Raw genomic sequence first — 27,749 nt, 5'->3', positions numbered from 1 at the left:
CTCGGCCAGTAAAGCGAGATGAGCGCCGCAACCCCAGAGTTGGCCACGACTGGACCTAATGGTCAGGGGTACCTTTCCCTTTCTGTTTACAAATGTGACACTAAATGGCGATGGTGAGCTTAAGGCAAATTCAATATATTTTTCAAAACGCTTTTTAAGAAAATCATTTTCACGTTTTTTATATGTGTCTAGATTCCAACACACACACACACACGAGAGAGAGAGAGAGAGAGAGAGAGAGACCTTCTTTCTCCATCCAGACAAGCAAGAGGCATTAACCAAGTCCAGAGGCACATTCCAGCCCTGCAGAAACGCATAAGGAAGATGCAAAGCAGGGGCAGCACAGGCTTCATCCTGGGGAAGTGGTGTGGCCTGGGGCCGGCTGGAGATGCCTGGAGAGCAGCATTTGTCCAGAGTTCCCCTTGCCCTGCTCTAAGGCCACGCTGCTCCTTCCCACCTCCCAGGACAAAGGTCCCTCCCAGGTCAGCGCTTCCTGGCCGCCTCCGTCCCCCTCCTACCTTGTGCAATGAACTGCTTCTCAAACTTCTGCAGAAACTCCAAGAAGAGGAGGTCGTCAGCTGACAGGGCTTCCTCCCCGACCACGGCCTTCATGGCTTGCACATCCTTGCCGATGGCGTAGCAGGCGTACTGAGCGGGAAAGCACAGGGAGGGCATGAGTCAGGGTCCTGCCCGAGACAAGTGCCCTGACCCCGAGGCAGCCAGGAAAACCCCAGAACCACCCTCAAAAAGAAGCTCTGAAGTCTTAGCTATAAAGGTGTGTGGTTTTTTAAAAAAACATGGGCATCGTAGATGCACGAAATCTACCCTCTGTATCAAGGCATCTTGTGCATTTAGCCACAGCGTTCTTATTTGTGGGGTTTGCTACAAGTTTGTGGGGTGCCTGGACTCCCCCTCTAATGCCTGGGTGCTGGACACTGGATTTAGCATGTTAAAATCAAGCAAGTCTGGATTTCTGTGTTCAGGAGATCACCTGGGGTGGACTGTTAAGGAGAACGACCGGCCATTAGGAATTTCACCAGGGAGACGGACCTTTCCTTCAGCTCAGAGCTAGATTAGGTTTCAGAGTTTCAGAGATAGTTTAGGATTGGGTTTCTGCAGAAAGGCTCTCATCTATAAAAGTCAGCAAGTTGGAGAAAAGCTCAGAAGTTTTGGAGCCTGTTTTGAATCCTGGGCTGTGGCGATGGGAAAAGCAAGACTATTTGGGGGTGTCAATGATGTGAGCCCCTCCATCAGGTTGTATATATACATAACTATGGATATGGATATATGTATATCATAAAGACTCCACAGCAGTGCCTTGTGATAAGACTTTTAAGGTCTTAAATATATAATAAAAGTTCATAAATGTACCAAGCAAACACGTACATAAATATATAACCCACATGTCTGAAGCAGCATAGGAGAACAGCCATGAAGCCATTTTGGCTCCCAAACTGACCATCTCTGCAAAGTCAAAGGAAAATGGAAAAGCCTCCCCATTGTCTCCTCCTTCACAAATCCTGTCTTAAGGGTATGTCTGTGTATGAATAGGGTGAGCCTGTGACCTGACTCAGGAACTAAGTATTTATCATTACAAAAGACTGGCCAGGCTCCCCAGGGTATCCAATCAAGTAAGCATTAACAGGTAACCTGCCAGACAGGAGGTAAACAACACACTCAGATTTCTGTTGTAGACCATCCTTTCTGTGATGGAGGTATGATGTGTCTGGGGGTGGTCTTGAGCTATACCCCTTCTGTGATGTATGTATGCTGTTTCTGGGGGTGGTCTTGGACTCCTGGGTGGGCAATTTAAAATGTCTATATAAGGGCAGGCACACCTGGGTTCTGGGTCCTCCTTCTTTCCTGTGTGTGAGGGAAGCACCCTCTTGCAACAGATCAATAAAGATCAGGCTTACTAGCTGCTTTGCTTCTCAGTATTCTCTGGTTGGCCTCTGTTATTTTCTCCTACCGATGGAGAACCTACATAGGACTCTATATGGGCTCTTGAGTACCCCATAAGGGGAAAAGGGCAGATTTTTGTCTACAACAGCCTCATTTCCAAAAGAAAACACAGACTCCAGGTAAGCACCTGGAACCTCAGGTGGCGTGCAACAATATTTGTTGCTCCGTTCTCTCGATGGCTATGTGCTCCCCACACCTCGCCGTTTGAGGCAGGAGTGCTTCTGAATCCCAGTTGCTATAAACCAGGAGGGGAGAGGTGGTCTTGTGTTTGAATCCTGCTTGTAGCTTTCCAGGAGGCATAGAATCATAGAAGTGTAGAGCTGGGATCCCACTGGTCACCTAACTCTGGCAATGCAGGGGTCCAAAAGACTCCTGAAATGGAAGACCCTTTTCCACGGAGGTTCAAACACTCACCAGTTGATTGGAGACGTCTCCGTGGTCCTTCCTGGTCATGCCTTCCCCGATGGCTGACTTCATCAGACGGGAGAGGGAGGGGAGGACATTGATGGGAGGGTAGATCTGTGGCAAGAGAAAGCAGATGGAAATACACTCTCTGTGTGTGTGTTTAGCCTAAGAGCCCATCTGTCTCTCGGATTAAGGTAGATTCCAGAACTCCCTGTGCCTCCTTTAATTCCTCTTTTCCTGTGCGGCGTGCTTCTCCAGCTACTGCTGCCCCACACATTCTCCTCCTTAAATCTGGGAATTCTCTATTTGCATTTATGCCCCACCTTTGCTGCCAGGGGTTCAAATTGGTGTATGTGGTTGAAATATACTCAGAGTTGCAAGTGATTTCATGCTCTTTATTCAGCTCATAGTGGTGAGGAGGAATGAATGAAAGTCCCCTCAAAGTATCTGCTTTATATACATTATTTACACAATGGACTGCACATGATTGGCTAATTCCGGAATTCTACTGTAAGCCAATCAGGTTGTGGATTCACTTCTATCTGGAGCATGATTGGGTAGTTCCTGCCAACCAATCATACTGCTGCATTGTTCTAGGACCAATCAGACTGCTGCATTCTGAATCCTATTGTTCTAGGACCAATCAGACTGCTGCCTTTTGGATCCTATTGTTCTAGGACCAATCAGACTGCTGCATTCTGGATCCTATTGTTCTAGACCAATCAGACTGCTGCATTCTGAATCCTATTGTTCTAGGACCAATCAGACTGCTGCATTCTGAATCCTATTGTTCTAGGACCAATCAGACTGCTGCCTTTTGGATCCTATTCAACTCAGTACATAACAGTGGTCCTCCTCCTGATTAATCCCCACCAGGGCCATCTCACCCATAGGTGTGAGGGGTGCAGGGCACCCGGGCACCAGGCTCTCAGGGACACCAGGTCGAGAGTCTGGGGCCCGAGAGTTGAGTCCGAGGAAGAGCCCGTCTGTGGGTCCAAGCGCCGCAGTTTGCTCTTCTGCTGCGGGTGGCTCTGTGCTGCAAGTTTGGGGGAGACTGAGCCAGCAAGATGCTGAGGTGGCCAGCCGGCTCCGCCCTCCTGCACGCCTAGGACTGGGCAACCTGGGGGGGGGGGCGCCGGGCGGATCTTTGCACCCCGGTGCCGCATATGCTTAAGACAGCCCTGATCTCCATCACAACCCTACGAGGTAGGCCAACTTTGCGGCCACATACACCTGGACAACACCATTACTGGCCCCAACAACATCAAATGCCAACAGTGCCCTTCAGATCTCTATATTGGACAAACTGGCCAAACCCTATGCCTAAGGATAGGTAAAGGTAAAGGGACCCCTGACCATTAGGTCCAGTCGTGGCTGACTCTGGGGTTGCGGCGCTCATCTCGCTTTACTGGCCGAGGGAGCTGGCGTACAGCTTCCGGGTCATGTGGCCAACATGAGTAAGCGCTTCTGGAGAACCAGAGCAGCACATGGAAACACCGTTTACCGTCCCGCCAGAGTGGTACCTATTTATCTACTTGAACTTTGAGGTGCTTTCGAACTGCTAGGTTGGCAGGAGCAGGGACCGAGCAATGGGAGCTCACCCTGTCACGGGGCTTTGAACCGCCGACCTTCTGATCGGCAAGTCCTAGGCTCTGTGGTTTAACCCACAGTGCCACCTGCGTCCCTACGACAAAGGATAAATGGACATAAATCTGATATCAGGAATCACAAGACAGAGAAACCAGTAGGCGAACACTTCAATCTCCCAGTTTGAGAGCCAGTGTGGTGTAGTGGTTAGGAGCGGTAGTCTCGTAATCTGGGGAACCGGGTTCGCTTCCCCGCTCCTCCACATGCAGCTGCTGGGTGACCTTGGGCCAGTCACACTTCTTTGAAGTCTCTCAGCCCCACTCACCTCACAGAGTGTTTGTTGTGGGGGAGGAAGGGAAAGGAGAATGTTAGCCGCTTTGAGACTCCTGAAGGGGAGTGAAAGACGGGATATCAAATCCAAACTCTTCTTCTTCCCAGGACATTCTATACAAGATCTCAAAGTAGCTGTCTTATTACAAAAGAATTTCAGAAATAGACTGGAAAGAGAAGTTGCTGAATTGCAACTTATTACCAAACTTAAAACCATGGAGAGACCTGGTCTGAATAGAGATAATGGATTCTTATCTCATTATACATGATAAAGCTATTTTTAGCCATCTCACCCCTTGCTTTTTCCTGTAAGACCAATTGCAGTCGTCAACAGGTTTACCACACCTATCAGCCAATCACCCATTCCCACCACCCTTCTGAGTAATACCCCTCCCCACCCTCTCACTATATATAAGGGTCTGGTGACTTCTGTTTCAGTGTATCTGAAGAAGTGTGCATGCACATGAAAGCTCATACCAAGAACAAACTTAGTTGGTCTCTAAGGTGCTTTTTATTTTGTTCCTGTGAGGTAGGTTAGGCTGAGGGGCAGCAACCAGCCCGAAGTCACACCCAGTGACCTTTTCTGGCTGACTGTGGATTTGAACCCAGATCCTAGTCTGACACCATGGGCTTTGCTAAGGTTTTTGTTAGGGGAGGGGGCAAAACCTCACTGTACCACCACTGGCTCGCAGGGAATCTTGCCGACAATCAATGTAACTCTCTTGTTCGGAATTTATGGAAGGAAGCAGTAATTCCGATAAAAGAGGAAAGGCCGATGAAATTGTGGGAATATGTTGAACTGGCTGTGTAACAAGCAGAGTTCGAGACCAAGAGAAAGAGATTTTTAAGAAAGAATGGGAAGTGGAATACATGAATAATTCCCGTAAACATCATAAAACGCTAGGAGGACTAGAATAACCAGAGCAGAGAAAGTTTAAGAAAATGAAACAAGGTGAAAATAAAATTGTAAAGGAGCATTTTGCATATGCAGTTGAACAGGGGAAATATTAACGAAACACAGAATGTGGAAGGGAAGTTGTGGATAGTGAGATGATTTCAGTAACCATGTATTTGTTGTAAAATGGAAAACTAAAAATGATTTTTTAATATATATTTTTTAAGAAACAGAATTTAAGAGGACAGGGGTTTTCTGGATTCAGGGAGGAGACAGCGTGGGAAAGCAGGAGGTGAACAACGCGTGGGCTGAGGGTTCAAAATCCACAAAGGGTCCCAAATCCACATTAAACCGAGGTGCGGAAGAGCCCTTAGCTGAAACAGCAGGAGAAAAAGTTATTTAGGAAGACATCATCATCATCATCATCATCATCATCATCATTATTATTATTATTATTAATACTGCCCTATACCTGGAGGTCTCAGAGCAGTTCCCAGAAACTCACAGGGAGTTTCTTAGAGTGGCTGGGGTATAAATAATAAATTATTATTATCATTATTATTATTACAGTGGTGCCTCGCAAGACGAAATTAATCCGTTCCGCGAGTCTCTTCGTCTTGCGGTTTTTTCGTCTTGCGAAGCACAGCTATTAGCGGCTTAGCGGCTTAGCAGCTATTAGCGGCTTAGCGGCTTAGCAGCTATTAACGGCTTAGCGGCTTAGCAGCTATTAACGGCTTAGCGGCTTAGTGGTTTAGCGGCTATTAGCGGCTTAGCGGCTTTAAAAAAAAGGAAACAAACTCGCAAGAACTCGCAAGACGTTTCGTCTTGTGAAGCAAGCCCATAGGGAAATTCGTCTTGCGGAACGACTTATAAAACGGAAAACCCTTTCGTCCAGCGAGTTTTTCGTCTTGCGAGGCATTCGTCTTGCGGGGCACCACTGTATTATTATTATTATTATTATTATTATTATTATTATTATTATTATTGACTCCTTAGCAGGGGAAGCAATGTCCCATGTTCAATATGTTCACTTCAAAGGAAAGGACTTACTTTATAGCCACAGATATCCACATACTCAAGAAAAAGATTTGGAGGGCTTGAGAAAAAATTGTAGTCCTGAAAAGCCTTTCTGTCCTCGTATTGTCTACCCAATCTGACCGCCCATCCTTGAAGATTACCTGAAGGCTTATAGGATTGAGAGGCCAAGTTACATTGCCCACTCACCTATCCAGTCTTCTACCACACTGAGCTCCTCAGCAAGAAGTAAAGGTAAAGGTAAAGGGACCCCTGACCATTAGGTCCAGTCGTGGCTGACTCTGGGGTTGCGGCGCTCATCTCGCTTTATTGGCCGAGGGAGCCGGCGTACAGCTTCCGGGTCATGTGGCCAGGATGACTAAGCCACTTCTGGCGAACCAGAGCAGCGCACGAAAACGCCGTTTACCTTCCCGCCAGAGCGGTACCTATTTATCTACTTGCACTTTGAGGTGCTTTCGAACTGCTAGGTTGGCAGGAGCAGGGACCGAGCAACGGGAGCTCACCCCGTCATGGGGATTCAAACCGCCGACCTTCTGATCGGCAAGTCCTAGGCTCTGTGGTTTAACCCACAGCGCCACCTGCGTCAGCAAGAAGTAGTCCAGACCAAAGTTTGAAAAGCTCAAGCCCTCACAGCAGCCCAGTTACAGTCTCACCCCTGGACTAGTCAAGAGCACAGAGAACCTTATCCTTACTTGAATGGACTCTATAACTCAGAAGGACATATTCTGGGTCTGCACCTTCAAGCCATCTCCCACAAGCCTTTCCCTACCACAAATTTTTGTTACTACCATATGCCATGAGCATCAACAATGTCAACCTCTTTCCAAGGATGTGTCCTTTCTACAGCAGCCTACTCAGTGGACAAAGCATCCCCAATATGTCCACTTCCTTTTCCTTTGCAAGGATGGAACCACAGGCAGAGGTGAGGATCAAAGGGTAAAGGGAAGCCCCAGGTAACCTACCTGTCTGTTGTGGAGCTGCCTGTCCACATAAATCTGCCCTTCGGTGATGAATCCGGTCAAGTCAGGAATGGGGTGAGTGATATCTGTAAGGGGGGGGAAGCAGGTAGATTAGCCGCTGGCCCTGCTAACATTGCAAGTGACTTCTCCATTCCCTGGGCTAATCTGGTTTCTCACTAGGGGTCCCTTCAGGCATGTGTGATGCTGTTTTTTTGCAAGTGCAACTGATGCAACATATAACATGCAACATGGAACTGATGCAACAGCAGCGCATAGGCATTGGGTTTTGCCCTGAACCATCCACACACCCTTCTGCTTTGTCAGTTCTGCATTGCTCCTCCAGGGATCACTGCATGATTGCCATCTGGAGGGGCACTGAGAATCACAGAATAGCAGAGTTTGAAGGGAACCCCGAGGGTCATCTAGTCCAACCCCGTGCTGTGCAGGAATCTCAGCTAAAGCATACAGGGCAGATGGCTGTCCAACCTCTGCTTAGAAACCTCCAAGGAAGGAGAGACCTTATGAGTGTGGGATGTGAAACACAAGAGATGTCAAGTACAACATTCCTAGAGCGAACATGTTTACACATGGGGAGGAATGTTTGTCCAGCCAGCAGGTCAACTTCCTGTTTCCTTCTGGGCTGGGACAGTCTTCTTCTGCATGAGACTAGAGGTGGGCGTGGCCTCACCTGTGCAGGTAACAAAAGCATAGGACTGGCCGCCATCTCGCTCTCTTTTTGACTACATGCATTGAAGAAGCAACATCTGCTTAGCCGAAGATGCTCTCTTGACTTCCAGTCAAGAGAGGACAAAGGGACTGTCTCCTTATGAGATAGTTTCCAGGTGTATGTTACTTTTCTAAGCTAAGTCTGCCTTCTGGGATCCAATTGTGAACAGAATGTGAGTGAGTAAACTCTTTTTATACTTTTATAGAAGACTGTGTCGTGTCTTATCTTTTATGAGGGAATAAGGGGGAAATACCAGAACAGTTATTATAGAGGCTTTAGCGAGCCTGAGCAAATGCGTCTGCTGTGAGCTTAAAAAGGGGAATGTTACTCTGCTAAATTGTGAACTTGTTAACATGAGTTGGAAAGGCTATTATCAGACAATATATCCTCTCCTGCATTCCTGAACACTCCTACAATGAGGGCGTCTGTTCCAGTTTCAAACGGTTCTGACTGTTTTACCTGTGCGTTCTGGCACAACCAAAGCAGAACTAAGAAACATGGCATTTGCGGTAGAAAAAGGTATGGGATCTTGGTATGGGATTCCTGCATTGCAGGGGGGTGGACTAGATGACCCCTGGGGAACCCCTCCCAATTCTATACTTTTATAAAACTACCATGAATGCACAATAAAAAAGACACCTGGAAGATCTGTATGCCATTCCCCCCTTCCCCGTGCCCCCAAAATAATTCCCCATCTTGCACATCCACCTGAATTAGGAAACTTCCCCACCACTGACAGGTCCAAGGAGAGCTCTATTCCTCAAGGATACCTGAGCCTTAACTTACCACTGTTTGCAAATACTTACCTCATATCTTAAGACTCTTAACATCATCCCCAGCATTCAGAAACACCTCCCCCCCGCTATATTTTACAAGGGTGTCTGTGACTTTTAGAAACACTCATCTCTATCTTATCCTCCCACATCTTCCCCATTATTTCAAATGCCCCTCCCTGTCTCGCTTCTTCCCCTGCAGAAATAAATACCTACAGATTTCATCCTAAGGTACATTTCAATCCCGATGATGACTGATTTCACCAAAGGAACCGAGAGGACGTGCGGAAGACCGCATGAGGAACTAAAATTTGCTTTTTATCGCTTGTTTGTCCTTGATCCCTGCTCAAATTGAAACAGTTCCCTTTTCTTTAAAAAGCTAAGGCAGCCGCTGAGCTGCGGCCAGGAAGGTGGTCTAAACTTGAATAGGCTGAGACAGGTGAAGTGTTTGGCGAGGCTGTGGTTTCTCAGCCAGCAGTACCTTGAACTGGGAAGTTTGTCTGCAGGATGCTTTCAAGCAATGCTCCACAATCCAACTGACCCCACTGGACCACTTGAAAAATGCTGAGGGTCTCAGCAAACCACCAAATGATTTTTCACCCTATAGTGGCAACTGTAATCAACTGTGCTGCACGGTTTTAATCCTGTTTCTGCTGCTTCTTGTGTCCCTTACATCACATTTCATCCCACTGCAATTTGCATCCCACAGACTTCAGGTTGCAATGCAGTAAAATTCAATGCAAGGAATACAGGAAGCAATGAGGAACGCCATTAAGAAGCAGCGCCGACTTTTGATGCAGAGATGTTGTGGGCCGCCTTCTGAGCGAAGCTCACAGAAAACTTTCTAAAAGTTTAAACAACAATAGGCTAAAAACGGATTTAAACTTGTACCAGCTTTCTAAACATCTAAACCCCCCAAAAAAGCTTTTTGTTGTTGTTGTTGTTTAGTTGTGTCCACCTCTTCGTGACCCCCAGGACAAGAGCACGCCAGGCACACCTGTCTTCCACTGCCTCCCACAGTTTGGTCAAACTCATGCTGGTAGCTTCGAGAACACTGTCCAACCATCTTGCCCTCTGCCGCCCCCTTCTCCTTGTGCCCTCCATCTTTCCCAACATCAGGGTCTTTTCCAGGGAGTCTTTTCTTCTCATGAGGTGGCCAAAGTCTTGGAGCCTCAGCTTCAGGATCTGTCCTTCCAGTGAGCATTCAGGGCTGATTTCCTTCAGAATGGAGAGGTTTGATCTTCTTGCAGTCCATGGGACTCTCAAGAGCCTCCTCCAGCACCAGAATTCAAAAGCATCAAAAAAAGCATCAAAAAAGCTTTTAGCGAGCGCCAAAAAAAGTACATGATCTCTGATGTCAATCATCAGGGAGTTCCGAAGTGCAGATGCTGCCAAACTAAAAGGCTGGTTTCTTACCAATGCGGAACAGGTGTTACATGGCACCTTTAACATTTCCAGTTCTGCCAATCGAAGCAGACCCGTGGGCATATATGGGATTGGGCAATCTTGCAGATCAACCGATCCCAAGTTGGAGTGTATGTGGGATGTGAAACACAGAGCAGTCAAATACAACATTCCTAGAGTGGACATAAAAAGGGGGTGTCTGGACCAGCCAGTCAGAACTTCCTGTTTCTTCCTGGGCTGGGACAGACTTCCTCTGCATGTGACCAGAGGTGGGCGTGACCTTACCTGTGCAGGTAACAAAATACCTCAGGGAAGGCAGCCATATATCTCTCTGACTCCATCTTCTTATATTTTGTAACTTAAGTCTGCCTTCTGGGATCCATTTGTGAACAGAATGTGAGTAAACTATTTTATATACTTTTATACAAGACTGTCACGCCTATCTTTTTATGAGTGAATAAAGGGGAATTTCTACGGAAACTTATTTTAGAGGCTTATGCAAGCCTGGCAAAGACACTATTCACTGTACAAGTTTAAAAGGGGAATGTTACTCTGCTAAATTGTAGAACTTGTTAACACAAGTTGGGAAGGATATAATTAAGCAATATATCCTCTCCTGCCTCCCTGAACATTCCCACAGTGTGTATGTGCTTTGGGGGGGTCATAGACTCCCAGTAAAATTTGCCTCCCTCCCTTCCCCCTTGTCAGCCACCCCTCACTCCCAGCTGCTGTTGCTGCCAGACATTTCCCCCAAACCACTTTCCCCATAGAAGTCAGCAGCCCTGGCCTTCCCTGAGCCTTTTCCCAGCGCCCCCCCACTCACCGTCATTGGGCATGGTCAGTATGGGGATCTGAGTGATGGAGCCGTTCCTGCCCTCCACGCGCCCGGCTCTCTCATAGATGGTTGCCAGGTCAGTATACATGTATCCTGGGAAGCCTCGGCGCCCGGGGACTTCCTCCCTGGCAGCCGAGACCTGGTGGGGCAAGAGGGGTAAGTTATGGGGCACAGAGAGGGGACCCATTCCCTGCCATGTTAGGTGCCCCGGCCCACACCCTCTCTGAGCCACGGGGTGCCCCTCTGACCTCACGCAGTGCCTCAGCGTAGGAACTCATGTCCGTCAAGATCACGAGGACGTGCTTCTCGCACTGGTAGGCGAGGAACTCGGCCGTGGTCAGGGCCAGGCGTGGCGTGATGATGCGCTCAATCCTGTGGGAAGGAGGGAGGTGTCAGCACAGGGGTCTGGAGTGCTGAGCCTTGCAAGCCAAGCATCCAGTCTTGCCCAAGTCTTCTCCTTACTACATATCCTCCGACAGTTCTTTGATGAAAATAGGACATCCCAACATTTCTCCAATGAAAATAAGGATGTCCTATTCCATACCCTCCTACATTTATCTGATGAAGGAATACATGAAGAGTATTAAAAGAACTGGCAGATGTGATTTCAGAACCACTGGCAGTCATCTTTGAGAATTCCTGGAGAACAGGCGAAGTCCCGGCAGACTGGAGGAGGGCAAATGTTGTCCCTATTTTCAAAAAGGGGAAAAGAGAGGACCCAAATAATTACCGCCCAGTCAGTCTGACATCAATACCAGGGAAGATTCTGGAGCAGATCATTAAGCAAACAGTCTGTGAGCACCTGGAAAGGAATGCTGTGATCACCAATAGTCAGCATGGATTTCTGAAAAATAAGTCATGTCAGACTAACCTGATCTCGTTTTTTGACAGAATTACAAGCCTGGTAGATGAAGGGAACGCAGTGGATGTAGCCTACCTTGATTTCAGCAAGGCATTTGACAAGGTGCCCCATGATATTCTTGTAAAGAAGCTGGTAAAATGCGGTCTTGACTATGCTACCACTCAGTGGATTTGTAACTGGCTGACTGACCGAACCCAAAGGGTGCTCATCAATGGTTCCTCTTCATCCTGGAGAAGAGTGACTAGTGGGGTGCCACAGGGTTCTGTCTTGGGCCCGGTCTTATTCAACATCTTTATCAACGACTTGGATGATGGACTCAAGGGCATCCTGATCAAATTTGCAGATGACACCAAACTGGGAGGGGTGGCTAACACCCCAGAGGACAGGAACACACTTCAAAACGACCTTGACAGATTAGAGAACTGGGCCAAAACAAACAAGATGAATTTTAACAGGGAGAAATGTAAAGTATTGCACTTGGGCAAAAAAAAATGAGAGGCACAAATACAAGATGGGTGACACCTGGCTTGAGAGCAGTACATGTGAAAAGGATCTAGGAGTCTTGGTTGACCACAAACTTGACATGAGCCAACAGTGTGACGCGGCAGCTAAAAAAGCCAATGCAATTCTGGGCTGCATCAATAGGAGTATAGCATCTAGATCAAGGGAAGTAATAGTACCACTGTATTCTGCTCTGGTCAGACCTCACCTGGAGTACTGTGTCCAGTTCTGGGCACCACAGTTCAAGAAGGACATTGACAAACTGGAACGTGTCCAGAGGAGGGCAACCAAAATGGTCAAAGGCCTGGAAACGATGCCTTATGAGGAACGGCTAAGGGAGCTGGGCATGTTTAGCCTGGAGAAGAGGAGGTTAAGGGGTGATATGATAGCCATGTTCAAATATATAAAAGGATGTCACATAGAGGAGGGAGAAAGGTTGTTTTCTGCTGCTCCAGAGAAGCGGACACGGAGCAATGGATCCAAACTACAAGAAAGAAGATTCCACCTAAACATTAGGAAGAACTTCCTGACAGTAAGAGCTGTTCGACAGTGGAATTTGCTGCCAAGGAGTGTGGTGGAGTCTCCTTCTTTGGAGGTCTTTAAGCAGAGGCTTGACAACCATATGTCAGGAGTGCTCTGATGGTGTTTCCTGCTTGGCAGGGGGTTGGACTCGATGGCCCTTGTGGTCTCTTCCAACTCTATGATTCTATGATTCTATGATTCTATGATTCTATGAAAAAATATGGCTCCGGAACTGGAATATTAATAGATAATGTGTAAAACGTGCAGGGGTAAGCAAGGAAATAATAAAAGAATCAATTGAAGTAATGGAAGAAGTAAAAAATAATAATTGAGATCACACATGAGTGAAGGGGAGTGGGGGGAATTTATAAAAAATTTTAATATAATATTTCTAATTGCGTTGCATTTATGTATAGCAAAGGGAAGTCTATGGCAATTAGGTATATTTTAATCTAATCAACTATGTTACAAAATGACTTATGTTACAAAATGGCTTATGTTACAAAATGAATATGGATTTTGAATTTGATGTTTGTAATTCTTTTTCGGTTCTGGAATAAAGTTTTTTTAAAAAAGGGGGGAAAAGAAAAAGAAAATATGGCCGTCCCAACATTTATCCAGTTAAAATAAAGATGTTCTATTCCATACCCTCCAACATTTCTCCAATGAAAATAAGGATGTTCTATTCCATACCCTCCTACATTTATCCAGTGAAAATAGGGCCACCCTAAGGGGAAGCAGGACATTCTGGGATCAGATCAGAAACCAGGACAGCTTCTGTAAATCTGACTGTTCCTGGAAAATAGGGACACTAGAAGGGTCTTCATTGCAGGGCTCTGTAGCCATTATCTGCACACACCATTACAATAAGGTGCGGGGTTTTGCATGCAAAAATTACTCCTTGCCTGACATGTCCTGTGCCACAAAAGCCCACGAGGCCCCTGTGCGCTGTTGCATGGATGGGCGGAAAAGTGTTATCAGCTGATGCACAGGTGCTGCTTGCAGATGGGAGAAGCACACCTGAGCTCTGGGAAGAGTTCATTCCCACAAGCTGCTGGTCGGGTCGTCTTCCATTGAACTCACAGAAACCCCCAGGCTGGACCATGATTTGATCAGGGGTGCTGCCAGGCTGTTCTGATTCGTGTATTTATTTCATTAAGTTTATACAAGGCTTGATTGTAAGAAAACCCCAAAGCAGTTTACAACAAACTCACGTGGGGTCGTTGGCAAGGTTCAGAAAGAGGCAGACGTTCTCCATGGAGCCGTTCTCCTCAAAGTCCGACTTGAAGAAGCGGGCAGTCTCCATGTTTACCTGCCAGCAACGGAACAGAGACTGAGTTGTAGTTTGCAGCACAAACCAGATTGGTGAAGAAACAAAATAATAAAATAAAATAAAAAAATAAAATCCTTCCAGTAGCACCTTAGAGACTAACTAAGTTTGTTATTGGTATGAGCTTTCGTGTGCATGCACACTTCTTCAGGTACCTGCACACAAAAGCTCATACCAATAACAAACTTAGTTGGTCTCTAAGGTGCTACTGGAAGGAATTTTTTTTTATTTTGTTTCGACTACGGCAGACCAACCCGGCTACCTACCTATAACCAGATTGGTGAAGGTTTTAGTCAAAGACAGCTAGAGCCAGGTATCCAGGCATTTAAAGACCTATGTCAAAAACCTACAAACCAACAAATTTCTAAGGGTTTCCGACTGCCCAACCGGCCAACATTCCGGAACAGCGCTGCAAATATAAATTGACATCCAAGATCAGTCAGAATAGCAGAGGACTGTGACCAAGACATCATCTGTATATAATTTTGTTTCCAGGTTTTAGCAAAACTGCAAATCCTTTTAGCCGGTCAGAAAATGTATGCTGGGTTGGCACAAATAAGTATGGTACCTCTGTGTTTAGCCAGAAAATAGGCTAGCTTTGTTTTCTTCCTTTAATATTGTCAAACAGCATTTTCAAATGGAAAGTTAAATGGAGAGTTGCTCTGGTCAGTCGTTGTGAGAAAAGGGTGCTGGACTAGATGGGCCAGGGGCCTGATTCAGCAGGCAAATCTTAGGTCCTTAACAGCTGTATATAGCTTTCTTCAGGCGTGAAGTGTTCTTCTCGTGGGATGTGAAACACAGGAGCAGTCAAGTACAACATTCCTGGAGTGAACATGTTTGCACATGGGGAGGAATGTTTGTCCAGCCAGCAGGTCAACTTCCTGTTTCCTTCTGGGCTGGGACAGACTTCCTCTGCATGTGACTAGAGGTGGGCGTGGCCTCACCTGTGCAGGTAACGACAAAAGCACAGGGCAGGGCAGCCATCTCTCTCTCTGTGACTACATGCATCGAAGAAGCAACATCTGCTTAGCCAAAGATGCTCTTTTGGCCTCCAGCCAAGAGAGGACAAAGGGACTGTCTCCTTATGAGATAGTTTCCAGGTATATGTTACTTTTCTAAGCTAAGTCTTCCTTCTGGGATCCGACTGTGAACAGAACGTGAGTAAACTCTTTTTATACTTTTATAGAAGACTGTGTCGTGTCTTATCTTTTATGAGGGAATAAGGGGGAAATACCAGAACAGTTATTATAGAGGCTTTAGCGAGCCTGAGCAAACGCATCCGCTGTGAGTTTAAAAGGGGGACTGTTACTCTGCTAAATTGGGGGACTTGTTAACACAAGTTGGAAAGGCTATAATCAGACAATATATCCTCTCCTGCATCCCTGAACATTCCCACACTTCTGAGTCTTATAAAATCACATCCACAAGAGCAGTTGACGAAAACCTCCCTCCATCAAGATGTGACTAAATATCCTTAATAATAATAATAATTATTCCGTTTTGCCGCAGGTGGAGGGCAGAGCATAGCCATCACAATTAGCAGTCATCCATAGTCCTCTCTTCCTCCATGAATTTGCCTCATCCTCTTTCAGAGCCATCCAAGTTGCTGGCCACCCCTGCCTCCGGTGGCAGCGAGTTCCATAGTTTAAACTATGCGCTGTGGGAGGAAGGACTTTCTTTTATCCCACCTGCCAATAAAGATGACCTGGGGACCAGCGTCAAAGGTGGGCTGCCAAAAGGAAGCGCTTGCAAGGACGTGGCTGTCCACTAGGGGGGAGCAAGATGCTGCCAATTAGCTCACCTGGCTGCCTGGGAGATGCTCAAAGCCTGAGGATGTGGCAGGGAAGAATGTCTTTTCCCAGAGGGAGGCCTCTTGTGCCACCAGCCCTGCTGCCTCGGCTCAGCATCCCTCCAGGAAATATTTCCTGACAAACTCTCCTTAGGGCCCCAGAGCCAACATGGGCCTCTGGGTTATGGTTACCAGATTTTTTTCAATGAATCCGGGGACACTTTTTTTGTTTTGAAGCTGAGTAGCAACAGGGAGTCAGTAGTGGGGATGGTGAGGCAAAAGACCCTGGACCCAAGCACACGTGCATACAGTCATGCAGGAAAAAAGGCAGGGCATTAATAAATATAACAATGAAAACGAAGATATGATTCTTTGATTCTGCAATAGAACCAACGAATTAGAAGGCAGGGACAAATGCAAATAAGGAAGGCTCTTACATTACTGGCTAGAGCATGATATTTGATGTTGTCTCCCCTTATGGCTTTGATCTATAGGCTACCACTAAAACGAGGCTGCATTTTAAACTGTATTCTAACTTATATTGTAATCGACTGTTTGGGGTTTTTTTGTTTTGTTTTGTTTTGAATGTTTTTACTGTATTTATATTCTGTGTTAGCCGCCCTGAGCCGGTCTTGGCTGGGGAAGGCGGGGTATAAATAAATTATTATTATTATTATTATTATTATTATTATTATTATTATTATTATTATTCCAATAATGCCAAGGTTGCAGGTTTGATCCCCAGGACAACTTCATATTCCTGCATTGCAGGCGGTTGGACTAAATGATCCTTAGGGTCTCTTCCAACTCTGCAATTCTATGAGCAGGAAAGATACCAATGGCTCCTTGCGCGTAAATGCAAGGGGACAAAACGGGAACAAAACTCACCCCCATGGCAGCAAAGACGATGGCAAAGTTGTCCTCGTGGTAATCCATGACATCTTTGGATTTCTTCACCAGCCCCGCTTGCCTGCAGATCTGGGCCGCAATCTGAGAGGGGAGGCGAAAGGAAGACAAGGCTACCGTCTCAAGGACAGAACAGAGGAGATTGGCGCACCCTCCAACATTCCTCAGATGAAAATAAGGACGTCACACACACACACACACACACACCCTGACCTTCCTCAACTCCTCTCCCATTTCTTGCACACACCCCTCCATCAGCTGGTGAGTTTTTAACCCCCTGTCCCAGTTTCTGGGGTGTTTTGGACATAACTTTATGACCATTGCTCCATAGATTATTATTTCATATTGAATTGTCATTATAGTTCATGCGTATAGGTAAAGGTAAAGGGACCCCTGACCATTAGGTCCAGTTGTGGCCGAATCTGGGGTTGCGGCACTCACTTTACTGGCCGAGGGAGCCGGCGTACAGCTTCCGGGTCACGTGGCCAGCATGATTAAGCCACTTCTGGCGAACCAGAGCAACGCACAAAAACGCCGTTTACCTTCCTGCTGGAGCGGTACCTATTTATCTACTTGCACTTTGACGTGCTTTCGAACTGCTAGGTTAGCAGGAGGAGGGACCGAGCAACGGGAGCTCACCCCGTCACGGGGATTCGAACCGCCAACCTTCTGATCGGCAAGTCCTAGGCTCTGTGGTTTAACTCACAGCGCCACCTGTGTTCCAGTTCATGCATATAGTTTGTAATAATTTGAGTTACTGTAAGTTGCCATGTATATGCAAGTCATTGTTTCAATAATTCATTTGCAGTTTATGAAACATTTCTGTATCCTTCTGCTGCACTGAAGAAGAATTTTACGAAACAGTGGCTATATCCGGAATCACTGTTCACTGTTCACCACTTCGGCACCGTTGGACGTCATAAGACAAAGCTTTACGGCTTGTTTTCACCAGATAAGAATCTGACCTATTGCTTCATTCAGAGACTTGCATAGTCTACAAAGACTTTTTAGAGACATATAAGACTTATGTCTATTTGGTTCTATTTTTTCAAGAGAATCCATTGAGAGTGCACATTTTGTGACTTTCAGAGATTTATAAGATCTCTGTTTATTTGGTTTTTCATATTGTTCAATGTTCTGTATAGATTATATAAAGAGTTCATATTGATATTGCATTGTTGGACTTGGTCATTGTGTTGCCTTGGATATTACTGTGTTTTGGACAAAGATATAAGCATTCCTGCCGCGGGAGAATGAGGAGAGAGATAACATACGGTATTTTTTTGTGCAATCTTGAGCTCCTTGGAGGAAAAAAGCAGTCTGTGTGCCAAAAACTGTGATTCTTACATTGCAGCGGGGCTGGAGCCTTTGCAGTCCTTCCCACAACTCTGCAACTCTACGAAATAAATAAATGAAGGGCCTTTGATGGCCTCTCAACCCACCTCCCTCCGTTACTCTCCTGTCAGGCGGTGGAGCGTCCAACACGCCAGGTCCTGAGTTTATCATATTCACTCTCGCCTGTCACTCCCGATTAGTCAGAGCAGTTTCCACCTGACTTCCTCCCTGGGTGTGTATGTGTGGCAAGGAAACTGGTCTGCTTATTCATTTATCTATTTAATATATACGCCACCTTTTCCTCCATGGGGCTCAGGATGGCATCATGGTTTCCCCTCTTCCTCATTCAGCCCTCACAACAACCTTGTGAGGTAGGCTGGGCTGGGACAGACAGACCCAGTGAGCTGCATGGCCAAGGATTTGAACTCTGGTCTCTCTCACGGGCTACACACCTTGCCCCATGTGCATTCACACGGAGATGAGCCTCAATGTTTCAACTAGGGCCACGGCCTTCCCAGTACTGGCCCCGACTTGGTGGAAAGCTCTGCCACAAGCGATCAGGGCCCTGCGGGACTTGACATCTTTCTGCAGGGCCTGCAAGACAGAGCTGTTCCACCTGACCTTTGGTTGGGGTTCAGTCTGACCCTTATGTTTCCCTCCCCTTATGGTTTTGATCTATGGGCTACTTTTAAGATGAGGCTGCATTTTAAATTGCATTTTAACCTGTATTCTAAATTGGTCCCCCCCCATTATGTTTTTACTGTAATTTTACTGGTGTTAGCCGCCCTGAGCCCAGCTCTGGCCGGGGAGAGCAGGGTATAAATAAAATTTATTATCATTATTATTGTTAAGTCCGTCAAAGGGCACTGTGGGGCAAAGCAGGCTGGCGTGTCAGCAGAGGTCCAGATTTCCAGCCAGGAAAGGGACAGGAGTGTGAACCAAGTCCAAGGTCCTTAAATTGATTTACAAAAAGCTCGGAGCAACATCTGTTAAGGGTGCCTCAGGGTCCACCTGAGCCCTTGTGTCCGAGATGAGATCACCTGCAGGCTGGTTTCCAAACAAGGAGAAGCTGAACCTTGAGCGTCATGGGCCCAGTCCTGTGGAACTCTCTGCCACTGGAAATTCAGCAAGCAACTTCCATGCCAACTTGCCTGCTGAGATATTGGTCCCAGAGAGCATTAATGCTCTAGCGTGTGGCTCTTTGGTTTTAAAAACGAACGCGAGAATCCAGACAGAACAAATTCCGGATGGAGCAAAAGGGGGGAGGGGTTAGGATCCGGACCTCAGATGCATACGCTTACCTCATTGTGGGGGAGACCTGCGGCAGAGAAGATGGGGATCTTCTGACCCCTGGCAATGCTGTTCATGACATCGATGGGGGAGATGCCAGTCTGGATCATCTCTTCTGGGTAGATGCGCCCGTGCGGGTTGATGGGCTGGCCTGGGAAAAACGAGGCAGGAGGAGGGAGGGGGTCATAGAATCGTAGAGTTGAAAGGGACCCCTGAGGGTCATCTAGTCCAACCCCCGCAATGTAGGAATCACAGCTGGCCAGTCAGGGATGGGCAAGTCACTAAGCAGAGAGCAATGGTCATATCGAAGCAGAGACTATAAGGCTTTGCTGCCTCGCTGATGTTGGTAGACCAGCGGTTGCCAACCTGGTGCCCTCCAGATATTTTGAACTACGTGCCGGGATGGGGCTGATGGGAGTCTCACCAGTTCAAAGCTTGGTGAAAGATGTAGCAGGACCCACAAAACAGTTGCTATTCCTGTCTTGTTAAAAGCGGCAAACACAGATTTAAAGCTCTGTGTCTGAGAACTCCAATCTTTTTTCTGTCCTGGAGCTTTCTTTGTGAAAACCTGCTCTTTATCATTCAATCAGAGCAAATGGAAGAATGGGTGTTTGTTCTGATTAAATGCTAAAGAGCGGGTTTTCGTGGGGAAAGATTCAGGCCCCCCAAAAAACCCCACAACAAAACCAAAAAAGCTCAGACACGGAGCTTTTAAGTGCAGACTTCGCTGGAAAGAGCAATGCCGAAGGTAAATGTGGAGAAGCTCTTAGTTTCAGCCTAATCTACCTCACAGGGTGTTGCGGGGATTAAATAAGGGGTGGGAGACAACCATGTAGACCATCTTGAGGTATAAATGCAAAAAATAAATAAAGGCTCCCTATACCAGGGACCTTGCCAACAAAGGTCCGTATAGTGAAAGCTATGGTTTTCCCAGTAGTGATGTATGGAAGTGAGAGCTGGACCATAAAGAAGGCTGATTGCTGAAGAATTGATGCTTTTGAATTATGGTGCTGGAGGAGACTCTTGAGAGTCCCATGGACTGCAAGAAGATCAAACGCATCCATTCTGAAGGGAATCAGCCCTGAGTGCTCACTGGAAGGACAGATCCTGAAGCTGAGGCTCCAAGACTTTGGCCACCTCATGAGAAGAGAAGACTCCCTGGAAAAGACCCTGATGTTGGGAAAGATGGAGGGCACAAGGAGAAGGGGACGACAGAGGACGAGATGGTTGGACAGTGTTCTCGAAGCTACCAGCATGAGTTTGACCAAACTGCGGGAGGCAGTGGAAGATAGGAGTGCCTGGCGTGCTCTGGTTCATGGGGTCACGAAGAGTCGGACACGACTAAACAACAACATACCAGGGACGTGGGCAGCACTGTGGTCTAAATCACAGAGCCTAGGGCTTGCCGATCAGAAGGTCGGCGGTTCGCATCCCTGCGACGGGGTGAGCTCCCATTGCTCGGTCCCTGCTCCTGCCAACCTAGCAGTTCAAAAGCACATCGAAGTGCAAATAGATAAATAGGTACAGCTCCGGCGGGAAGGTAAATGGCGTTTCCGTGCGCTGCTCTGGTTCACTAGAAGCGGCTAAGTCATGCTGGCCACATGACCCGGAAGCTGTACGCCGGCTCCCTCGGCCAGTAAAGCAACATGATTGCTGCAACCCCAGAGTCGGCCACGACTGGAGCTAACGGTCAGGGGTCCCTTTACCTTTTACCTATACCAGGGGTACTGAAACCCGCTTTTGTTGCCTGAACTGGGTCCCTCCCTAAGACCCTACTGATTTTGGCAGGTTGGGAAAAAAGAAGGGGGGGGATAGAGGTGGGGAGACCCCAGCAGCCTGATATAAAGGAAGTAGATAAATAAATGTGGGGGAACAGAGGAAAAACCACAGGGTCTTCTCTGCCTGGAAAAATGGAGTTCCTTACTTGTGACTGTGACACTCTGCTTTTAGATATTGGAGACCCGTTTAAGAGCAGAGGGAGGCCAGGACTTTCGCCGGTTCCCTTTGACAGCGTCTTTTTCGGAAGGGATGGGTACAGCGGATTCCCTCCCCACCTGCACAGATCAGACTAAGGTCTCACCATTAATGTCCAGGAAATCTTCTGCCATAACAGTTGGTCCTTTGTCAATGGGTTTGGCGGAACCGTTGAAGACTCGGCCTGCAGAGAGACACGGGTGTGAGAAGGAGGACCTGGTGTGAGACACAACCGCAGGTATGCGCGGGAATCATCTTTGGACATCAATCACCCTAAGAGCACATGGAGAGGCTGCTGGATCCGGCCAATGGCCCATCTAGTCCAGCCTCCTGTTCTCACAGGGGCCAACCGGGTACCTGCGATAAGACTGTAAGCACAAGAGCATCTCTCTCCTTCTGTGGTTTCCAATAACCAGCATTCAGAAGCAATTACTGCCTCCAGCCATAGCTGTCAATGTTTCCCTTTTTTAAAGGGAAATTCCCTTATTCTGAATAGAAGAAGAAGAAGAGTTTGGATTTGATATCCCGCCTTTCACTCCCTTTAAGGAGTCTCAAAGCGGCTAACATTCTCCTTTCCCTTCCTCCCCCACAACAAACACTCTGTGAGGTGAGTGGGGCTGAGAGACTTCAAAGAAGTGTGACTGGCCCAAGGTCACCCAGCAGCTGCATGTGGAGGAGAGGAGACGTGAACCCGGTTCCCCAGATTACGAGACTACCGCTCTTAACCACTACACCACACTGGCTCGCAAGAAAAGGGAAAAGTTGTGGGCAGCAGAGTAGAGCCATTCCATAGCCTTATCCAACAAGCTTTGGGGAATTGCCTCTTTTTAAGGAAAGGGCTGGTGATGTGATGTTTTTGCTGCAATGATCGTCAGCTGTTGGTTAGAGGGTGGTGCTGACAAGGTTGCAGGTTTGATCCATATTCCAGCATTGCAGTGGGTTGGACTACATGATCCTCATCCGTCCAACTCTACGATTCTATGCTTTAATAGATATTTCATACGATCTTTCAATAGATCTTTCATATATGAGAACAGTCAACATGATTTTCTTACTGCACCAGGAGAAATGTCGAAAGCAGAGACATCCCTTGTGCATCGCCTTCATATATATATATGAAGAATGGTCTATGCTACAATTCAACCCTAAACTGAAGACCCATATTGTTAGATCTGCACTTCTGAAGCCAAGCCCATATAGCTCTGCTAACCGATCTTTTAATTTTTCTTATAAACTTTTACGCACCCATTATCTATGCTTAATTAAATATTCTATGTACAGTGGTACCTCAGGTTACATACGCTTTAGGTTACATACTCTTCAGGTTACAGACTCCGCTAATCCAGAAATAGTGCTTCAGGTTAAGAACTTTGCTTCAGGATGAGAACAGAAATCGTGCTCCAGCGGCGCAGCGGCAGCGGGAGGCCCCATTAGCTAAAGTGGTGCTTCAGGTTAAGAACAGTTTCAGGTTAAGAACGGACCTCCAGAACGAATTAAGTACTTAACCCGAGGTACCACTGTATATGTTTAAATCTATGTTTGGTTCTTGCTCCTATTTATTTAATAATTATTCATTTAGATTCATACTGTTATGCTATTTATTTAGATGTTTGCGTATGCTGGTCTATGACCATAATAAAGTACTTGACTATCTATCTATCTATCTATCTATCTATCTATCTATCTATCTATCTATCATCTATATCTATCTATCTATCTATCTATCTATCTATCTATCATCTATCTATCTATCTATCATCTATCTATCTATCTATCTATCTATCTATCATTTATCTATATCTATCTATATCTATCTATCATCTATCTATCTATCTATCTATCTATCTATCTATCTATCTATCTATCTATCTATCTATCTATCTATCTATCTATCTATCTATCTATCTATCATCTATCTATCTATCATCTATCTCTATCTATCTATCTATCTATCTATCTATCTATCTATCTATCTATCATCTATCTATCATCTATCTATCTATCATCTATCTATCATCTATCTATCATCTATCTATCTATCATCTATGATCATCTATCTATATATCTATCATCTATCTATCTATCTATCTAACTTTAATTCTATTAATCTTAAATTGTTTTTAATGTGCTTTTTCTCCTATGTTTCTGGTTGTTTCTATTTTATCTGCAGGATGCCTTCAGTAAAGGGGAAAAGGGGTGGAGAGAGACATAAATAAATAAATAAATAAATATAAACAGCTAAAAGAGGCTCCTGGGAGGCCAGAGGGACCTCGCTGGAACAACTCTTGGGTTGGGGCAACTGGCTAAAATGTTTTAGAATGTACTAAAAGGTTCTAATTTTGATTCCTCTCTTTTGTATTTGTCAGATTGGGGTTGGTTAAATGTTTAGCTGGGGTTGGCGGTTATTATAATTTGGGTATAACTGTAAATGGTTTATTATTGCTGTTTATGTTGTTATTGTTATTACTGGTTTCTATTGATTGATTGATTGATTGATTGATTGGTTTGTTGCCTGTATAGGATATTCTGTTTTTTAATGTTTGATGTTTTGTTGTGTTTTTATACATGTTGTAAGCCACCCAGAGTGGCTGGGGCAACGGGATCAATAATCAATCAATCAATCAATCAATCAATCAATCAATCAATGTGTGAGCTGATAGTCCTGTACAGGATTGTGCAGAAAGCAGCCAAGTTCTACCCCACCAGCAGAGGGTGCTGACTGCTTTTCAGAAGTGCCATGGTGGGGGGGGCAGGATTGGCGGTGTGTGTGTGGCTTGTGCTTTTGCTGCACCTAATCCTCAGGTGCTGGAGGAGACTCTGGAGAGTCCCATGGACTGCAAGAAGATCCAACCTCTACATTCCAAAGTAAATCAGCCTTGAATGCTCACTGGAAGGACAGATCCTGAAGCTGAGGCTCCAAGACTTTGGCCACCTCATGAGAAGAGAAGACTCCCTGGAAAAGACCCTGATGTTGGGAAAGATGGAGGGCACAAGGAGAAGGGGACGAGAGAGGACGAGATGGTTGGACAGTGTTCTCAAAGCTACCAGCATGAGTTTGACCAAACTGCGGGAGGCGGTGGAAGACAGGAGTGCCTGGCGTGCTCTGGTCCAGGGGGTCACGAAGAGTCGGACACGACTAAATGACTCAACAACAACAAACCTCAGGAGCAGAGCGTGCAAAGGAGACTGGGAGGTATATGTGTGGAAGGAGTGTCAACTTGGCCCCACGATTGTGGGTGCCCGGGGCCATGGTGCCATGCAGCGTGCATGGCACTGGCACCAAAATTTGTGGCCGGCCCCTCCATGGGGAATTTTGCAGGTGCTGGGGCACCCAGGGCCCCAGGGATTTGGCACCTATGGTGTGTGTCACTCTGAGCGGCTAAGCTGCAGATCTTGCAAGCGCAGCCTTGTTTTCCGTCTGCAGGTGCTTCGATTGAGCAAAGGTTTCCCTCTGCTCTTTCTCTCCTCCCTTATCCCTCTCTCTCTCTCTCTCTCCTTTTCTTTTTTGTGCTTCAGTGATGTGTGTCTAAGACAAATAGAATGCGTCGTGGTGAATACCAAGCTTACTGGCCTTTCATGGTCCTCTGGTTCCTTCCTCCCATTTCCATCTTGGCACTGATCTTCATTTGCTGTGACAAGGACAGTGCTTTTCTACCGTCCCTCTTAAAGGACCGGAAGAAAGTTGTTGCATGTTGGGGGGGGGGACTCGCTGGTGAGGGGGAGGCAGGGAGGGCGAATGCAGCTGTATTGATTCCTCCCCTGCGGTGGCCGATAGCCAATCTATAAAGAGGAGGTGGTCTGGCGGATGTTCAAGATGGATCTTTGGGCGAAAAGGTTAATTTGGCCACCTAAGGAAATGAATCGGTGGGGGGCAGAGGAAGATGATGGATGGTGGCTAACAGATTGAGGTTGAATCCTGACAAGACAGAAGTACTGTTTTTGGGGGGACAGGGGGCGGGCGGGTGTGGGGGACTCCCTGGTCCTGAATGGGGTAACTGTGCAGCCCGGGAGTCATTTTGGGCTCACAGCTGTCCATGGAGACACATGTCAATTCTGTGTCCAGGGCGGCTGTCTACCAGCTCCATCTGGTACGCAGGATGAGACCATACCTGCCCGCTGACTGTCTCACCAGAGTGGTGCATGATCTGGTTATCTCCTGCTTGGACTACTGCCATGCGCTCTCCATGGGGCTACCTTTGAAGGTGACCTGGAAACTGCAACTAATCCGGAATGCGGCAGCTAGAGTGGTGACTGGGAGTGGCCGCCAAGACCATATAACACCGGTCCTGAAATACCGACATTGGCTCCCAGTACGTTTCTGAGCAGAAGAAGAAGAAGAAGAGTTTGGATTTGATATCCCGCCTTTCACTCCCTTTAAGGAGTCTCAAAGCGGCTAACATTCTCCTTTTCCTTCCTCCCCCACAACAAACACTCTGTGAGGTGTGTGGGGCTGAGAGACTTCAGAGAAGTGTGACTGGCCCAAGGTCACCCAGCAGCTGCAGGTGGAGGAGTGGAGACGCGAACCCGGATTCCCCAGATTACGAGACTACCGCTCTTAACCACTACACCACACTGGCTCCATTCAAAGTGTTGGTGCTGACCTTGAAAGCCCAAAATGGCTTTGGCCCAGTATACCTGAAGGAGCATCTCCACCCCCATCATTCAGCTCAGACACTGAGGTCCAGCACCGAGGGCCTTCTGGCGGTTCTCTCCCTGCGAGAAGCGAGGTTACAGGGAACCAGGCAGAGGGCCTTCTTGGTGGGGGCACCCGCCCTGTGGAACACCTTCCCACCAGATGTCAAGGAAATAAACAACTATCTGACTTTTAGAAGAGATCTGGAGGCAGCCCTGTTTAGGGAAGTTGTTACTGTTTGAGGTCCTATTGTGCTTTTAATTCTGTTGTGAGCTGCCCAGAGTGGCTGGAGAGGCCCAGCCAGATGGGCAGGGTATAACTAATGAATTATTATCATTATTATAATTATAGGTGCCTGGAGAAGAGGAGGTTAAGGGGTGATATGATAGCCATGTTCAAATATATAAAAGGATGTCACATAGAGGAGGGAGAAAGGTTGTTTTCTGCTGCTCCAGAGAAGCGGACACGGAGCAATGGATCCAAACTGCAGGAAAGAAGATTCCACCTAAACATTAGGAAGAACTTCCTGACAGTAAGAGCTGTTCGACGGTGGAATTTGCTGCCAAGGAGTGTGGTGGAGTCTCCTTCTTTGGAGGTCTTTAAGCAGAGGCTTGACAACCATATGTCAGGAGTGCTCTGATGGTGTTTCCGGCTTGGCAGGGGGTTGGGCTCGATGGCCCTTGTGGTCTCTTCCAACTCTATGATTCTATGATTCTAAGATCCGGCCGTGCGCTGAAGCTCACCTTGACTCGGGTGCTCAGACCAGCCCTGCCCACCTGGACCAGGCGGCCTTTGCAGAATCAAGCCAAAGACCCACCTGGTCCAGGTGGGCTTGACCACCCAAGATCCTGCCCCCTCCTGCCAAAAGGTATGTCTGGACAACTGTGGTTGGAGGGAGGTGGCAGCTTGGGAGTGGGACAGCCATGGCCCATTTTTGGCCCAGTAGCCTCTGGTCTCCTCCTGTTTTTAGCCATCAGGGGTGATAATACCCACTGGGTGACTCTTCCTTCATGGTACAATGGTAAGAGCATTGACTTTGCATGCAGAAGGTGTCAGGTTCGAATGCTGGCATCTCCATGCTGGGTTGGGGACAGCTGCCCCACACCCTGGAGAGCTTCGCTGCAGAAAACACGCTGGCGATGTAGAACCCCGCAGCCAGCTGCAGTGAACCCTGGTGAGCCGTGGGTTCAATCCTGCTGGGTGCTTTTTCTCAGGCTCTTCTTCCGCTCCTCATTTATTTATTTAGAGCTTTTGAACCCAGCTCTTGAGCCAAAAAGGCTTTCAGAGCATCCATACAATCTGAACACAGCAGCCCTTACCCTGCAGGCTTACAATCTGTTTTTAAAAATAGAATGGCACGCCATGCCACGACACACAAGGAAAGGGGCACTGGGATGGCAGAGGAAAACCAAAAGTCAGGCTCCAGTTTCTAAGCTGTTGTTCCGATAATGGGCAGCTGGCACAGTCCAGAGGCAAGGAGGTGCTCGATGCAGCTGGGCCTCCAGCAAAGGTGATGAAATTAGAAGGGAAACTGATGGGATGGCTGCGCCTGAGGGCTGATGGAGCTAGCCTTTTCACAGTTCATTCATTCATTATATTTCTATGCTAATTTTCACTGACATAAGTCAGAATACAATATGGCTTATATACAATAAATTGCATCATCATCATCATCATCATTATTAATAATTTTAT

At 46.9% G+C, this 27,749-nt stretch overlaps 1 protein-coding gene across 2 annotated transcripts in view; it reads right to left on the bottom strand.

Moving 5' to 3' along the window:
* The window catches only part of ATP6V1B1 (ATPase H+ transporting V1 subunit B1), a 69,536-nt gene that overhangs the window by 1,829 nt on the left and 39,958 nt on the right, over window positions 1–27,749 (bottom strand). For both annotated transcript variants that reach the window (XM_053402207.1, XM_053402208.1), the window contains exons 5-13: window positions 21,528–21,605; window positions 19,459–19,598; window positions 16,805–16,906; window positions 14,012–14,109; window positions 11,161–11,284; window positions 10,901–11,051; window positions 7,177–7,259; window positions 2,377–2,481; window positions 519–648 (exon numbers count right to left, since the gene is read on the bottom strand). In XM_053402207.1, the coding sequence (XP_053258182.1) occupies window positions 519–648; window positions 2,377–2,481; window positions 7,177–7,259; window positions 10,901–11,051; window positions 11,161–11,284; window positions 14,012–14,109; window positions 16,805–16,906; window positions 19,459–19,598; window positions 21,528–21,605 (1,011 nt within the window). The remainder of the gene's footprint in view (window positions 1–518; window positions 649–2,376; window positions 2,482–7,176; window positions 7,260–10,900; window positions 11,052–11,160; window positions 11,285–14,011; window positions 14,110–16,804; window positions 16,907–19,458; window positions 19,599–21,527; window positions 21,606–27,749) is intronic.

Source organism: Podarcis raffonei, chromosome 9 (genome assembly GCF_027172205.1).
Source record: "Podarcis raffonei isolate rPodRaf1 chromosome 9, rPodRaf1.pri, whole genome shotgun sequence".
In the NCBI taxonomy this organism is placed as follows: domain Eukaryota; kingdom Metazoa; phylum Chordata; class Lepidosauria; order Squamata; family Lacertidae; genus Podarcis; species Podarcis raffonei.
Note: the sequence above shows the minus strand (reverse complement) of the source record. Positions and strands in the feature narration are given on the sequence as shown.